Genomic DNA, 12,105 nt, shown 5'->3' on the forward strand with positions numbered 1-12,105 from the left:
CAAACAAACAAACAAACAAAAACAAAAACAAAAATGAAATCTTTTGAAGTATCTGATTCTGTGTTAACAAGTTTACAAGGGTTTGTACAATGCAACCCATCTTTAACTTTGGTTGAAAGTGAAAAGATTATTTACAGAAAACAAAACACAACAAATGGCAAAAAAACAGTAGGCTTGATTTCTGGTGGTGGTGCAGGCCATGAACCTACACATGCCGGTTTTGTTGGTAAAGGTATGTTAACGGCTGCCGTCTCTGGTGATATTTTTGCTTCCCCTTCAACCAGACAAATCTTGAACGCTATTAAATTGGTCAATAACGATCCTAGCACAAATGGTGTTTTGTTAATTATTAAAAGTTACACTGGTGATATTTTACATTTTTCATTGGCCGCCGAAAGAGCCAAGGCAATTGGTATCAACTGTGAAATCGCCTGTGTTGGTGACGATGTCGCTGTTGGTAGAGAAAAGGGTAAATTTGTTCCTAGAAGAGCTTTGGCCGGTACCGTTTTGGTACACAAATGTGTTGGTGCATTTGCCGAATTGTACAGTGATAAATATGGTGTTGCTGGATGTCAAAAGGTGGCTAATATTTTGAATGACAACTTGGTTACTATTGGTGCCTCTTTGGACCATTGCCAAGTCCCTGGAAGAAAATACGAGAGCGAATTGACTGAAAACCAAATGGAATTGGGTATGGGTATTCACAATGAACCGGGTGTCCAAGTTTTAGAACCAATCCCTAGTGCAGAAAAGCTTGTTGGCGAATATATGTTACCAAAACTTTTAGACCCTAAAGACAAAAACAGATATTTTGTTGATTTTGAGAAGAATGATGATGTTATTTTGTTAGTTAATAATTTGGGTGGTGTCTCTAATTTTGTTATCACTTCCATTGTCAAAATTACTACTGATTTATTGTTGAAAAATTATAATATCAAGCCAAAACATACCATTTCTGGTACTTTAATGACAGCTTTTAATGGTAATGGTTTCAGTATTACTTTGATAAATGCCTCTAAAACTAGCAAATCTTTAAGTGAAAGTTTCCAATCTTTGGATATCAATTTGTTTGACTTATTAAACCATCCAACTGATGCTACCTCCTGGCCACAACAACACGATCTATCTAAGATTGCTCCACCTACATACAACCCATCAATTTTGAAGGAAGAAATTACTGCCCAACCTGCAGGAAAATTTGATTTTGCATTATTTTCTAAAATGATTCAAGGTGGTGCTGAAAGTATTATCAAGGCTGAACCTCATATTACTGAATTAGATACTCATGTTGGTGATGGTGATTGTGGTTACACTTTAGCTGCAGGTGCTAAGGGAATTAATGAAAACTTGACTTCTATTCCACACAAATCCTTGTCTATCACTTTGGCCTACATTTCAGATCTTGTTGAAAAATACATGGGTGGTACTTCCGGTGGTTTATATTCTTTATTAATCACTGGTATTTCCAAAGGTGTTATTACATACTGCGGTGAAAATGAACAAGTTACTCCAGAAACTTTAGCCAAGAGTTTGGAATATGGGTTGGAAACTTTGTACAGATCCACAAATGCAAGACCAGGTGACTATACTATGGTTGATGCTTTGGAACCATTTATCAAGACTTTTGAAAAGACCAAGAATTTCAGCGAGGCTGTTTTAGCTGCCAAGAAGGGTGCCGAACAAACTGCTAAGATCGATGCTAAATTTGGTAGAGCTTCTTACGTTGGTTCTACTACTAACATTCCAGATCCTGGTGCCGTTGGTTTCTATGAATTTGTTGCTGGTATGGAAAAGGCTGCTAAATAATGAATTAAGTTGTTAACTAATTTTTATTTTTATTTTTATTTTTATTTTTATTTTTATCTTTTATTTTTATCTTTTATTTTCACTTTTACTTTTATTTTGTCATGAATTTTCAAACTTGAAAGTTTTTTTTTATAAGTGAATCTTTTGAATATTTATTTTATATTTAATATTTAATATTTTAGAATGACTGTATAAACAAACACTTCAGTCAATTAATGTTTAAATGCTGTGCCTCATATTTTTCTTATTTGTAGTCTTGTAATATCTTAAATGATCCTTATTTTTAACCCTCTTACCTTCTCCTATCCCTCTGCTGGACATACAATATAATTTGTATGTTTACTAATACTGCGACTTTATACTCATTATTTTCATCTCTGGTACAACATTTTTAACTGATGATTGCAATCAGATTAGTTTAACAACGCTCTTTCATCGCCCGTTGCAAAATAAGTCACGTTTTATTTTGTGAGTGGAATGGCCAGACTTGAGCTAGTTAACCCGGTCAGATATTATACGGAATCCTTTACCGCAGCTACTCGTTCTTTTTTTTTTTTTTTTTAGTCCCTTCTTTCAAACACACACATCTAACCATCATTTATAGAAATTAATTCCCAAGTATTCACAAACACGCAAAGCAATTTTTTTTATTTTTTTAAAACTAACACAAGTGTTTTCTCCTTTCTTCCTTTAAAAAAAAAGCACGAACACGATAGCAAACATTTTCTCTCTCTCCCCCCCCCTTCCTTTCTCTCACACACTAACTAATGAGTAGTACAGATTTTGACAGAATATTTTTTAATCAATCTAAACTGGGTGGCCGTTGCCGTATTGCAGACTCTGGTTTAGGTTGGAAACCAAGCACTAGTGGTGGCAGTAATAGCACCACAAAAGGCAATCAACCTTTCTTACTTCCTGCTTCTGAATTGAGTTCTGTTCAATGGAGCAGAGGCTGCAAGGGATACGAATTGAAAATTAATACCAAGCACCAAGGCGTTCTACAATTGGATGGGTTTTCTCAAGATGATTTTAATTTGATTAAAAGCGATTTCTTGCATAGATTTAATATTAATATAGAACAAAAGGAACACTCCTTACGTGGTTGGAATTGGGGTAAAGCCGATATGGCTAGAAATGAAATGGTTTTTTTGGTTAACGGTAAACCATCTTTTGAAATTCCCTACTCACGTATTAATAACACAAATTTGACATCAAAAAACGAAGTTGCTGTTGAGTTATCTTTGCAACGCGATGATTATCAACCAGCTGGTGACGAATTAGTTGAAATGAGATTTTATGTTCCAAATACAGTACTAAAAGAGGACGATGACGAGGAAATGGCTGATCAGGAAAAAGCAGAAAATGAAGATGAAGAAGCCGAAGAAGATAGAAAAACTATGGCAGAATCTTTCTACGAAGATTTAAAGGAGAAGGCTGATATTGGTGATGTTTCTGGTGATGCAATAGTTTCATTCCAAGATGTCTTTTTCATAACACCTAGAGGCCGTTACGATATTGATATTTACCAAAAATCTATTAGGCTTAGAGGTAAGACCTATGAGTATAAATTACAACACGACCAAATTCAAAAAATATTTTCATTACCTAAAGCGGACGGTATCCATCATATGATTGTGTTGTCAATTGATCCTCCACTACGCCAGGGGCAAACTACTTATCCCTTTTTAGTCTTGCAATTTGAAGAAAATGAGGAAACAGAGGTCCAATTGAATGTCGAAGATGAAGATTTTGAAAAATTATACAAGGATAAGTTAATGAAACAGTACGATGCCAAGACTCACATTGTACTAAGTCATGTTTTAAAGGGCTTGACAAATTGTAAGATAATTATTCCTGGTGATTACAAATCTAAGTTTGATCAAGTTGCCGTTTCTTGCTCCTATAAAGTTAACGAGGGCTACTTGTATCCACTAGAAAATGCATTTATATTTTTGAATAAACCAACCCTATACATTCCTTACGCAGATGTCAGCAGTATTATTATTTCAAGAGCAGGACAAGGTTCTGCTACCTCCAGAACTTTTGATTTAGAAGTTGTTTTACGTTCCAATAAAGGATCAACTGTTTTTGCAAATATTTCCAAAGAGGAACAACAACAATTGGAAATATTTTTGAAAAATAGAAACCTAAGGGTGAAAAACGAAGAAAAGGAAGCGCAACAAAGATTAAAAACTGTTTTAAATAATAGTGATAACGACAGCGATTTAGATATGGGATCCGCTGGTGAAGAAGATGAATCCGTTGATGAAGACTTCCATGTCTCTGAAGAAGAGGATGATGACGTTGCCGAAGAATATGATTCTGAGGCTGAGGTTAGTGCTAATGATTCTGAAGCTTCTGGTAATGAGGATGGTATCAATGAAGATGATTTATCTGAAGGCGATGTCAAGGAAGACGATTATCCAAATAAAAAACAAAAGGTTTAAAATTTAATTATGTAGAATGTGTATTTTAAACAAACGCGTTACTAGTTAATAATTTTTTTTTTTTTTTTTTTTTTTTTTTTTTTTAATGGTGGTAATTTTATCTTTTTTAACTTTGTAAAATTTCTTTTTTTTTTTTTTTTTTTTGTTTTTGAAAGTCTAAGTGAAGTTCAATCTAGAATCAATCACACATGCGTAATATTTAATCACTATTATCACCTACATTTTTTTAGGAATAGCTCAGGGCAAAAAAAAAAGAAAAAAAAAAAAAAACAAATGGTTGATGGGTTTGATATATTATCAAGTGAATTGGAGCTTTTGCAATATATGTACCCTGAGCTTAAAATTTATGAATATGAAGAACCAGTACTTAAAAATACAACAATAAACGGAATTTTTAACTTCAGTATTACTACAGAAAAAGAAGTTTTGATTGTAAATACTAAAAGCAATAATCAAAAAATCAAGATAAATAAATTTCCTAATAATATCTTTGAGTTCAAGTTATTTCCTTTGGAGTATCCTGTTTTTGAAAAATGTTTAGAGTTTGAAATTAAAAGCAACTGGATGGTTGAAGAGCAGAAATTGAAAATATCTAAATCTCTAACGAAACAATTTCAAAGTTTTATGGACAATGATGATGGACCTTTGTTGACTTTAATATTTGATCATTTGCTTAATACAAACATATTGTTCCCCAGTTATGAATACGTTGTTTCTACTGATAAACAATTCAACTTGTTTGTAGAAATTTCACAAACCGTAGAGAAAAGCGATTTTGAAAATAAAAATTTTGATTGCAGTATATGTTTAGAAAATAAAAAGGGCGAAGAGATGATAGAACTTCCTTGCAATCAACAACATTTTCTCTGTCAAAGGTGTTTAAAAGATTATTATGCAACCCTGATAAAAGAAGGTCGAATAGCAATGATTAGATGCCCCGAGTGTAAATATGATTTTGCCAACAACAACATTAATAATAATTTGGATGACGACATATCTGATTTTTCCAAATATGGTAGTTATTCACGATTAATAAAACAATTGTTTACTCCAATCATTCCATTTGAATTTTTCCATAAAATTTTGGATCAAGAACTAGTTTCAAGATACAAAAAGTTGTTTAAAGAACAAGCCTTTAATAGATTGTCCAAAGAATATCCATATACTTGTATACATTGTCCCAGATGTAACGAATGGTGTTTGAAAGAAGAACAATTAGATGACCAATTGGTACGATGCAACAACTGTGATTTTTATTTTTGTTTTGAATGTCTTCATTCATGGCATGGGTCAACCAATGCGTGTTTAAAAAAGATTGCTCCCATTAAAGAAGCAATTTTAGAAGAATATCTGGACCCATTTACTTCCCCTATGAGAAAATATGAATTGGAATTGAAATTTGGTAAGAAATTGTTGCAAATGGAAAGTAGTGGATATCAGGCTGAAAAATTACTGGATTTGGAAATAGAAAAACAAGATTCTGATATGAAGAGATGTCCCAAGTGCAGTACGCCAATTCAAAAGATCGATGGCTGTAACAAGATGAAATGTGCTGTTTGTGCCAAATTATTCTGTTTTTTGTGTGGTGATCTATTAGATACCGACGATCCATATTCCCATTATAGAGAACCTAAATCTGAATGTTATAGTAGGCTTTTTGAAGGCATGCCAGGTACTGAATAATATATATATATATATATGTAAGTTTATTTGGATAGACTTTCAATTACATTTTTAATGGTGGCAGCAGATTCCTTAAATTCGTACTCAATATATTCGATATAATTTTCCTTGTCACAAATCCATTTTTCAACCTGCGACATCCTTTTTGCACCCCTATGAGAATCTGTGGTAAATGCAGCTTCTTGCCAAATAAATTGCTGTTTAAATAGTTTATCCATTTCTCCTAATAATTCGTCAACTTCTTTAGTATATATCTCCATAACATTGGCAGACATGTTATAAATATCATCCCAGTTTATCTTTGGAAGTTTTCCATTAACATCAATCGCTGAAGCATTTTGTAAGATCCCAGTGGATTCTTTTAAATTGCAGAGAACCTTTTGTTTTAACATTTCTTGTTTTAATAATTGATATTCAGCAGAATTAACAAACTCAGAGGCTAAATCGTTACCTATGTCATTTTTATTTTGATCTTCAAGGTTAGAACTATTTTCTGACTTATTTTCCTGAGTATTGCTCCCGCCAGACTTAGCATTTGCTGTAGTTTCTTTTTTAATATCAACTTCCTTTGTTCTACTATCTTCAATACTTAAAGAAAACTCAGAATTTGCTAATGTTTCCACCATACTGCTTATTTTTGTTCGTTTCTTACGGATATTGTATTAAAACAAGAAGGAATTATGTATATGATGATTATATATAGACAAGGAATCTATAATAATAATAATAATAATAATAATAATAATAAGAATTAAAATGGCATCTCTGCTTGCGTGATTATAAAACAAGCAAATCCACAAAATGTATTTAATTAGCCGCGCATCTCAAAAATATATTTATACAAAAAGCCCTATTAATAAATCTTTAGCCCTCCTTTTTTGAAATAATAAATATCAACTATCTAATAAACCTTGTTTGGATTTCATTGGACTGTCATCATATAAACTCCATTTCTTACCACCAATAAGAATTAATATTTTATCGGCTAATTTATATAACCAAGTTGTAATGTAAACAATAAGACAGAGAATGGTGATCAATCTAACAATAAATTGCAAAAAAGAAATACGCTTATCCTCTACGACAACGGTTAAAGATTCAAACTTGTAGCTGATCATTATACCAGCTGCTTCAAACCCTCCTATATTTTTGACTTCTGAAATACTTTCTGATAAAGAATATTGGTTGGTATTTAAAGTCGCACCCAAACTTTTATATATCGTTGGCACCACATGAAGGGAATATTTAAAAGAGGTGGCTGGCTTATTAGTTAATCTTGCCGTATTGTCCAATTGGTTGTCGATATAGGGGAAAAATTCGCCAAAGGATAATTCGTTAATCACATGAGAAAAATCAATTTTAGCGTCTGCTGGAATACCACCAATATCGAAAGGACTGAACATCTTGGAAGTGATTTGTAACTGGCCTTCAACCTTAGTTATTGGAACTGAACCAAAAATATGACAGCCATCAAAATTATCGGAGCCAATCATTTTAGAAGTATCTAATTTTTCTCTAAATTCTGCTGGAATAGCTTGCGACAACAACTCGTCTAATTCGGGTGTTTTGACCTTTTTGGGATTATCTATAGCTTTAATATCACCGGGGATAAAGAATGGCATATTCTCGAAATTTAATTTTTCAGAAATAATAAATATATCACGCGTTTGATCTCTGACAGCAACATTTAATAGTTCACATGGAGTACGAATGAAAAAATCAATATTAATTTGTGCTGTTTCTCTTGGTGTATCATCCACTATATATTGTTCGTCTAGATATCCACCGAAAAAGGACCCAAATTCAGACCACGCTATGAACAATAAATATAGGTAAAATAAAATTGTTTTAATGGTAATTTTTTTAGAAGTATTATCGTTGCTTTGTTGATATTGTGCTTGGGTTTTTGGGAACGCATCGAAGGTTCTCAACACAGAGAATGTCTTACCATTGTTGCTTTCCATCTTTCTGGTGATATTGATTTATATATATATATAGGATTGTTTTATTATTTATTATTTATTTTTAACAAGTTAAAGGCTACTTTACGGTTTTAGATAACACAGAGGAAATTAGTTAGAATTTAAAATAATAACTATTAAGAAGGAGGAGGACGAGCATGGTAATATTCAATTTGGTAAACAAAAAAAAGCAACGAACAGAAAATATTTTTTTTTTTTTTAATTTTTACGAGCATGAAAAAAAAAAAAAGAAAATTAAAATTAAAAACAAATGTATCCGATTACTGTCGGACTAATATTAAAAGAGGACAATAAATTTTTTTTTTTTTTTTTTTTTTTTTTTGGTCCTGTACATTTTTTTAATTGTATATTAACCCCTTTTGTCTTGAAGGGTATTTTTTCATTATTAATACACAGAAGAGTTGTATTTTTTTTTTTTGGCAGTTTGGATAATTTGAACATTAGTTAAGTAAAAAAATTATTCAAAAACTACTCAAAATGTTTGTTGCTAAACGTGCTACTTTATTAAACTCAACCACTCGTTTTTTTTCTTCCACTTCTAGTGCCTTGGGTACTAAAGTTTTTATGGTACCATCTGTTAATGGTAAAAAATTGGAGAAATTAGTTTTTGAACTATATGATGATGTTGTTCCAAAAACTACTGAAAATTTTAGAGCTTTATGTACCGGTGAAAAAGGTTTTGGTTACAAAAATGTTCCATTTCACAGAATTATTCCAGATTTCATGGTTCAAGGCGGGGACACCGATTTAACCCAAGGCTTTGGTGGTAAGTCAATTTATGGAGCCAAATTTGCTGATGAAAACTTTATTAAAAAACATAACAAACCAGGTTTATTGAGTATGGCCAATGCTGGTCCAAACACCAATGGATCCCAGTTTTTTATTACTACTGTTCCATGTCCATGGTTAGATGGTAAGCATGTTGTATTTGGTGAATTAATTGATGGTATGGGCACTTTAAAGACTATTGAATCCTTTGGTACTATGAACGGTAGACCAAGAGCCACTGTTACTATTGAAGATTGCGGCGAAGTTAAAAATTAGGGGGTGGAGAAGGAAATAAGCAGATGAATAAAATTCATATAGTTGCTATATAATATATATCTATGTTGTAAATAGCTTTTTTTTTTTTTTTTTTTTTTTTTTTGTTTTATCAGTTCCATTTTCTTGTGATTTAAAGGACACTGTGCATCTTACAAGGTTGGTTTTAGTAGGTAGGATTTTTATATAAATTATCTTTTTAGCTTAAAGTTTAAATAATTTTACACGTGTGGAGGGGATATGTAGTTACCCTTTAAGGTCCGAAAGGTCAAGATATCCGAAAGGTTTAACGTGTAGTTATGCAAAAATATTCTAACGGAAAACAAAACGGAATGCAACAGAACTTTTTTATTTTTTTTTTTCTTATTTGTCCGTCTGTCCGTCTGTCCGTCTGTCCGTCTGTCCGCCCGCCCGTCTGTCCGTCTGTCCGTCTCTAGCTTGGTTTCAGTACTCATATTTGAGCAGGAAATAAGGGAGCAAAATCAACATTTACCGACAAAATCACCTTATGCTTTTTGGTAAAGTTTTGATTATGGAAAAAAAAAAAAAAAAAAAAAAAATAAAAAGAAAAATTATAATTATTTTATTCACCGTAATAAGCTTATACACACGCAAGTCTTATTGTAAATATAATTACATTAGAAAAATCATACTAGCACATAATATCAGGAATATGAGTTTGGAAACTTCTTTAAACAACTTAAATCTATACGATGCCAAGAAGTATTTTCGCAAGGCTCAAAATATAGTATTCAATTATACCGAGATAGAAAGCAAAGTAAGAGAAGCTACCAATAACGAACCATGGGGCGCTTCTTCTACGTTGATGGAACAAATTTCACGGGGAACTTATAATTATAAAGAAAGAGAGGAGATTATTGGCATGATTTTTAGAAGATTTACGGAAAAAAGTGCCAATGAATGGAGGCAAATATACAAGGCTCTGCAATTATTAGAGTATTTGATCAAACATGGTAGCGAAAGATTTATTGATGACTGTCGCGCAAACTTATCTCTTATCAGCATGTTAAAAGATTTTCATTACATTGATAACCAAGGTAAAGACCAAGGGATTAATGTTAGAACCAGAGCTTTATCCATTGTTGAATTCTTGAAAGACGATAACCAAATTAGAGAAGAACGCAAAAAGGCCAGGGAAACTGCCCAAAAATATAAAGGTGTAAGCAATATGATCGGTACTAATGGTAATTCCGCTGCTATTGGCCCCCAATTTAATAATCGTCCCTACACCGCACCTGGATTCATTCGTCCTTCCACTAACAGTATCAGTGTAAGTGCAGATTTTGATGACTTGAATGATACTAATGGCACTAGAGATTATAATCATTATAAATCTACCTCATATGAAGAATATAAAGAAGATTTAAAGGAGGAACAAAACAATACTAATGAAAATACAAAACGTAAATCCATAGATTTTACATATTCTAATAACAATGATTTACCGGATTTGTTGGATACTTCCATTGTTACTGAACAACACCATGATGAAGAGAGAAAAACTACTAGAGAAGATGAAGATGATGATGAGTTTGCTGACTTTCAGAGTTCTATTCCTGTTGCCAAGGAACCTGCTCCTGTTAGTACAGCAGATGCTTTGAAAAGTTTATACAATACCACTACCATTAATAATGCTATAAGTGACGTTAACGCTCGCAATAACAGCAATAATTTTTCGTACTCTACTTTAAATCCAAATAACAATAACACTAATAATAGGAACAATTCGAACCTTGTTTCAAATGTGGCTTTAAATAATAAACCCTCCGATCCCTTCAGTGCTTTATTTAACACTGCCAAAACACTTAATCAGGATACTTTAAATCCAACACAACCTGCTAAAAAAGAAGAAATTACTAAAAAAGAAGATAAAGAAGAAGAAAAAGAGTATGATGATGATGATTTTGGTGAATTGACTGGCCCGAATAATATTCCAACTGGCCATACTAACACTGAAGTGAAGGAGCCACAACTTTCAAACACCAACAACATTGATTTATTAGATCTTTAAAATTATGCTACAAATATATGAAGTATGATAATGATTATTTATTATTATATAACAATGTTGTGCAAAGTATGTAGAAAAAAAAATTTTTTTAAAGAAAGAAAGAAGGAGAGAAACTTTTGGTGATACATATTTAGTTACAGTTTAAAGGTGACATTGCCACTTTAATTCTTTTAACTTGAAGAAAAAAGCTTACTGTGTAAAATGTCGTCAGATAATGAAGTTATAGTTAACTCTGACTATTAAGTTCAAACTTGGTTTCTTTGTCAGCTTTCGTTAAAAATGGTTACAAATGTAACATCATGCAATATCCGGGTAAATGAATAGTATATAAATTTAGTTTATTATGCGGACCAATACGGATCTTTTATAATATCGGACTTTGAGAAGAAGAAATTTATTATAAAGCTTCAATGCAATTTTTAGTTTAATTTCTATTTTTCCATTTTGTATTCTCTCTAGTAAACTTTTTTTTTTTTTTTTTTTTTTTTTTTTCCAATACTTAAAATGACAATAAAAAGAGTACCAAGGATTACTAATTGTTAACTATTTCTAAAGTTCATCTGTTTGTTTATTTAATTAAGAAATACTTACAAATAATGGCCATCTATTCGTTTTGGATTTTCGACAGACATTGTAATTGTATTTTTGATCGAGAGTGGACTTTAGAATCAAGTAAAGGCACTATTAACTCCAAACAGAATGAAGAGGTCGGAAAATTATTATTTGGTATGGTTTACTCTTTAAAATCTATAGTAACAAGGCTAAGCCACTCAAATACATCAAACAACGTAAGAACAATATCCACATCTATTTTCAAGATTCATATTTTATCAACAGCTTCCGGCTTAAACTTTGTTTTCATAAGTGATATTGGATCTGAATCTTTATCTCATCTGTTGCATTATATATACCAAGAATTATATGTACCTTATGTAGCTAGAAATTATTTGTCTCCAATAGATTTTACTGAAAATGATGTAGAAGAGACAAGAGGCCAAGGCACAAGGAAAATTTCAAATCCTTTGTTTGTGGAAAGTGTAGAGCAGTTTTTACAACCAATGGTATCTAAATAACGCTAGAATATTAATTATACATACATACATACATACATACA

At 31.9% G+C, this 12,105-nt stretch overlaps 8 protein-coding genes across 8 annotated transcripts; 6 read left to right on the top strand and 2 right to left on the bottom strand.

Annotated features, from left to right (window-relative positions):
• Positions 1–33: 33 nt before the first annotated feature.
• On the top strand, positions 34–1,806 carry DAK1 (dihydroxyacetone kinase; the record flags this gene model as incomplete). The annotated part of the gene is made up of 1 exon (XM_046078924.1): positions 34–1,806. The coding sequence occupies one exon, from the start codon at positions 34–36 to the stop codon at positions 1,804–1,806; it is 1,773 nt and encodes a 590-aa protein (XP_045933956.1).
• A 767-nt stretch (positions 1,807–2,573) lies between these two features.
• Positions 2,574–4,253, top strand: POB3 (FACT complex subunit POB3; the record flags this gene model as incomplete). The annotated part of the gene is made up of 1 exon (XM_046078923.1): positions 2,574–4,253. The coding sequence occupies one exon, from the start codon at positions 2,574–2,576 to the stop codon at positions 4,251–4,253; it is 1,680 nt and encodes a 559-aa protein (XP_045933957.1).
• Positions 4,254–4,526: 273 nt separating this feature from the next.
• Positions 4,527–5,936, top strand: ITT1 (RBR-type E3 ubiquitin transferase; the record flags this gene model as incomplete). The annotated part of the gene is made up of 1 exon (XM_046078922.1): positions 4,527–5,936. The coding sequence occupies one exon, from the start codon at positions 4,527–4,529 to the stop codon at positions 5,934–5,936; it is 1,410 nt and encodes a 469-aa protein (XP_045933958.1).
• A 23-nt stretch (positions 5,937–5,959) lies between these two features.
• On the bottom strand, positions 5,960–6,562 carry GMC2 (Gmc2p; the record flags this gene model as incomplete). Its single annotated transcript, XM_046078921.1, has 1 exon — positions 5,960–6,562. One exon carries the CDS (start codon positions 6,560–6,562, stop codon positions 5,960–5,962), a length of 603 nt encoding a protein of 200 aa, XP_045933959.1.
• A 267-nt stretch (positions 6,563–6,829) lies between these two features.
• On the bottom strand, positions 6,830–7,900 carry ERV41 (Erv41p; the record flags this gene model as incomplete). The annotated part of the gene is made up of 1 exon (XM_046078920.1): positions 6,830–7,900. One exon carries the CDS (start codon positions 7,898–7,900, stop codon positions 6,830–6,832), a length of 1,071 nt encoding a protein of 356 aa, XP_045933960.1.
• A 495-nt stretch (positions 7,901–8,395) lies between these two features.
• Positions 8,396–8,962, top strand: CPR3 (peptidylprolyl isomerase CPR3; the record flags this gene model as incomplete). Its single annotated transcript, XM_046078919.1, has 1 exon — positions 8,396–8,962. One exon carries the CDS (start codon positions 8,396–8,398, stop codon positions 8,960–8,962), a length of 567 nt encoding a protein of 188 aa, XP_045933961.1.
• Positions 8,963–9,632: 670 nt separating this feature from the next.
• Positions 9,633–10,991, top strand: ENT3 (Ent3p; the record flags this gene model as incomplete). The annotated part of the gene is made up of 1 exon (XM_046078918.1): positions 9,633–10,991. The coding sequence occupies one exon, from the start codon at positions 9,633–9,635 to the stop codon at positions 10,989–10,991; it is 1,359 nt and encodes a 452-aa protein (XP_045933962.1).
• A 596-nt stretch (positions 10,992–11,587) lies between these two features.
• BET5 (TRAPP subunit BET5) lies at positions 11,588–12,064 on the top strand (the record flags this gene model as incomplete). The annotated part of the gene is made up of 1 exon (XM_046078917.1): positions 11,588–12,064. One exon carries the CDS (start codon positions 11,588–11,590, stop codon positions 12,062–12,064), a length of 477 nt encoding a protein of 158 aa, XP_045933963.1.
• Between the last annotated feature and the right edge of the window lie 41 nt (positions 12,065–12,105).

Source organism: Saccharomycodes ludwigii, chromosome V, assembly GCF_020623625.1.
Source record: "Saccharomycodes ludwigii strain NBRC 1722 chromosome V, whole genome shotgun sequence".
Lineage (NCBI taxonomy): Eukaryota > Fungi > Ascomycota > Saccharomycetes > Saccharomycodales > Saccharomycodaceae > Saccharomycodes > Saccharomycodes ludwigii.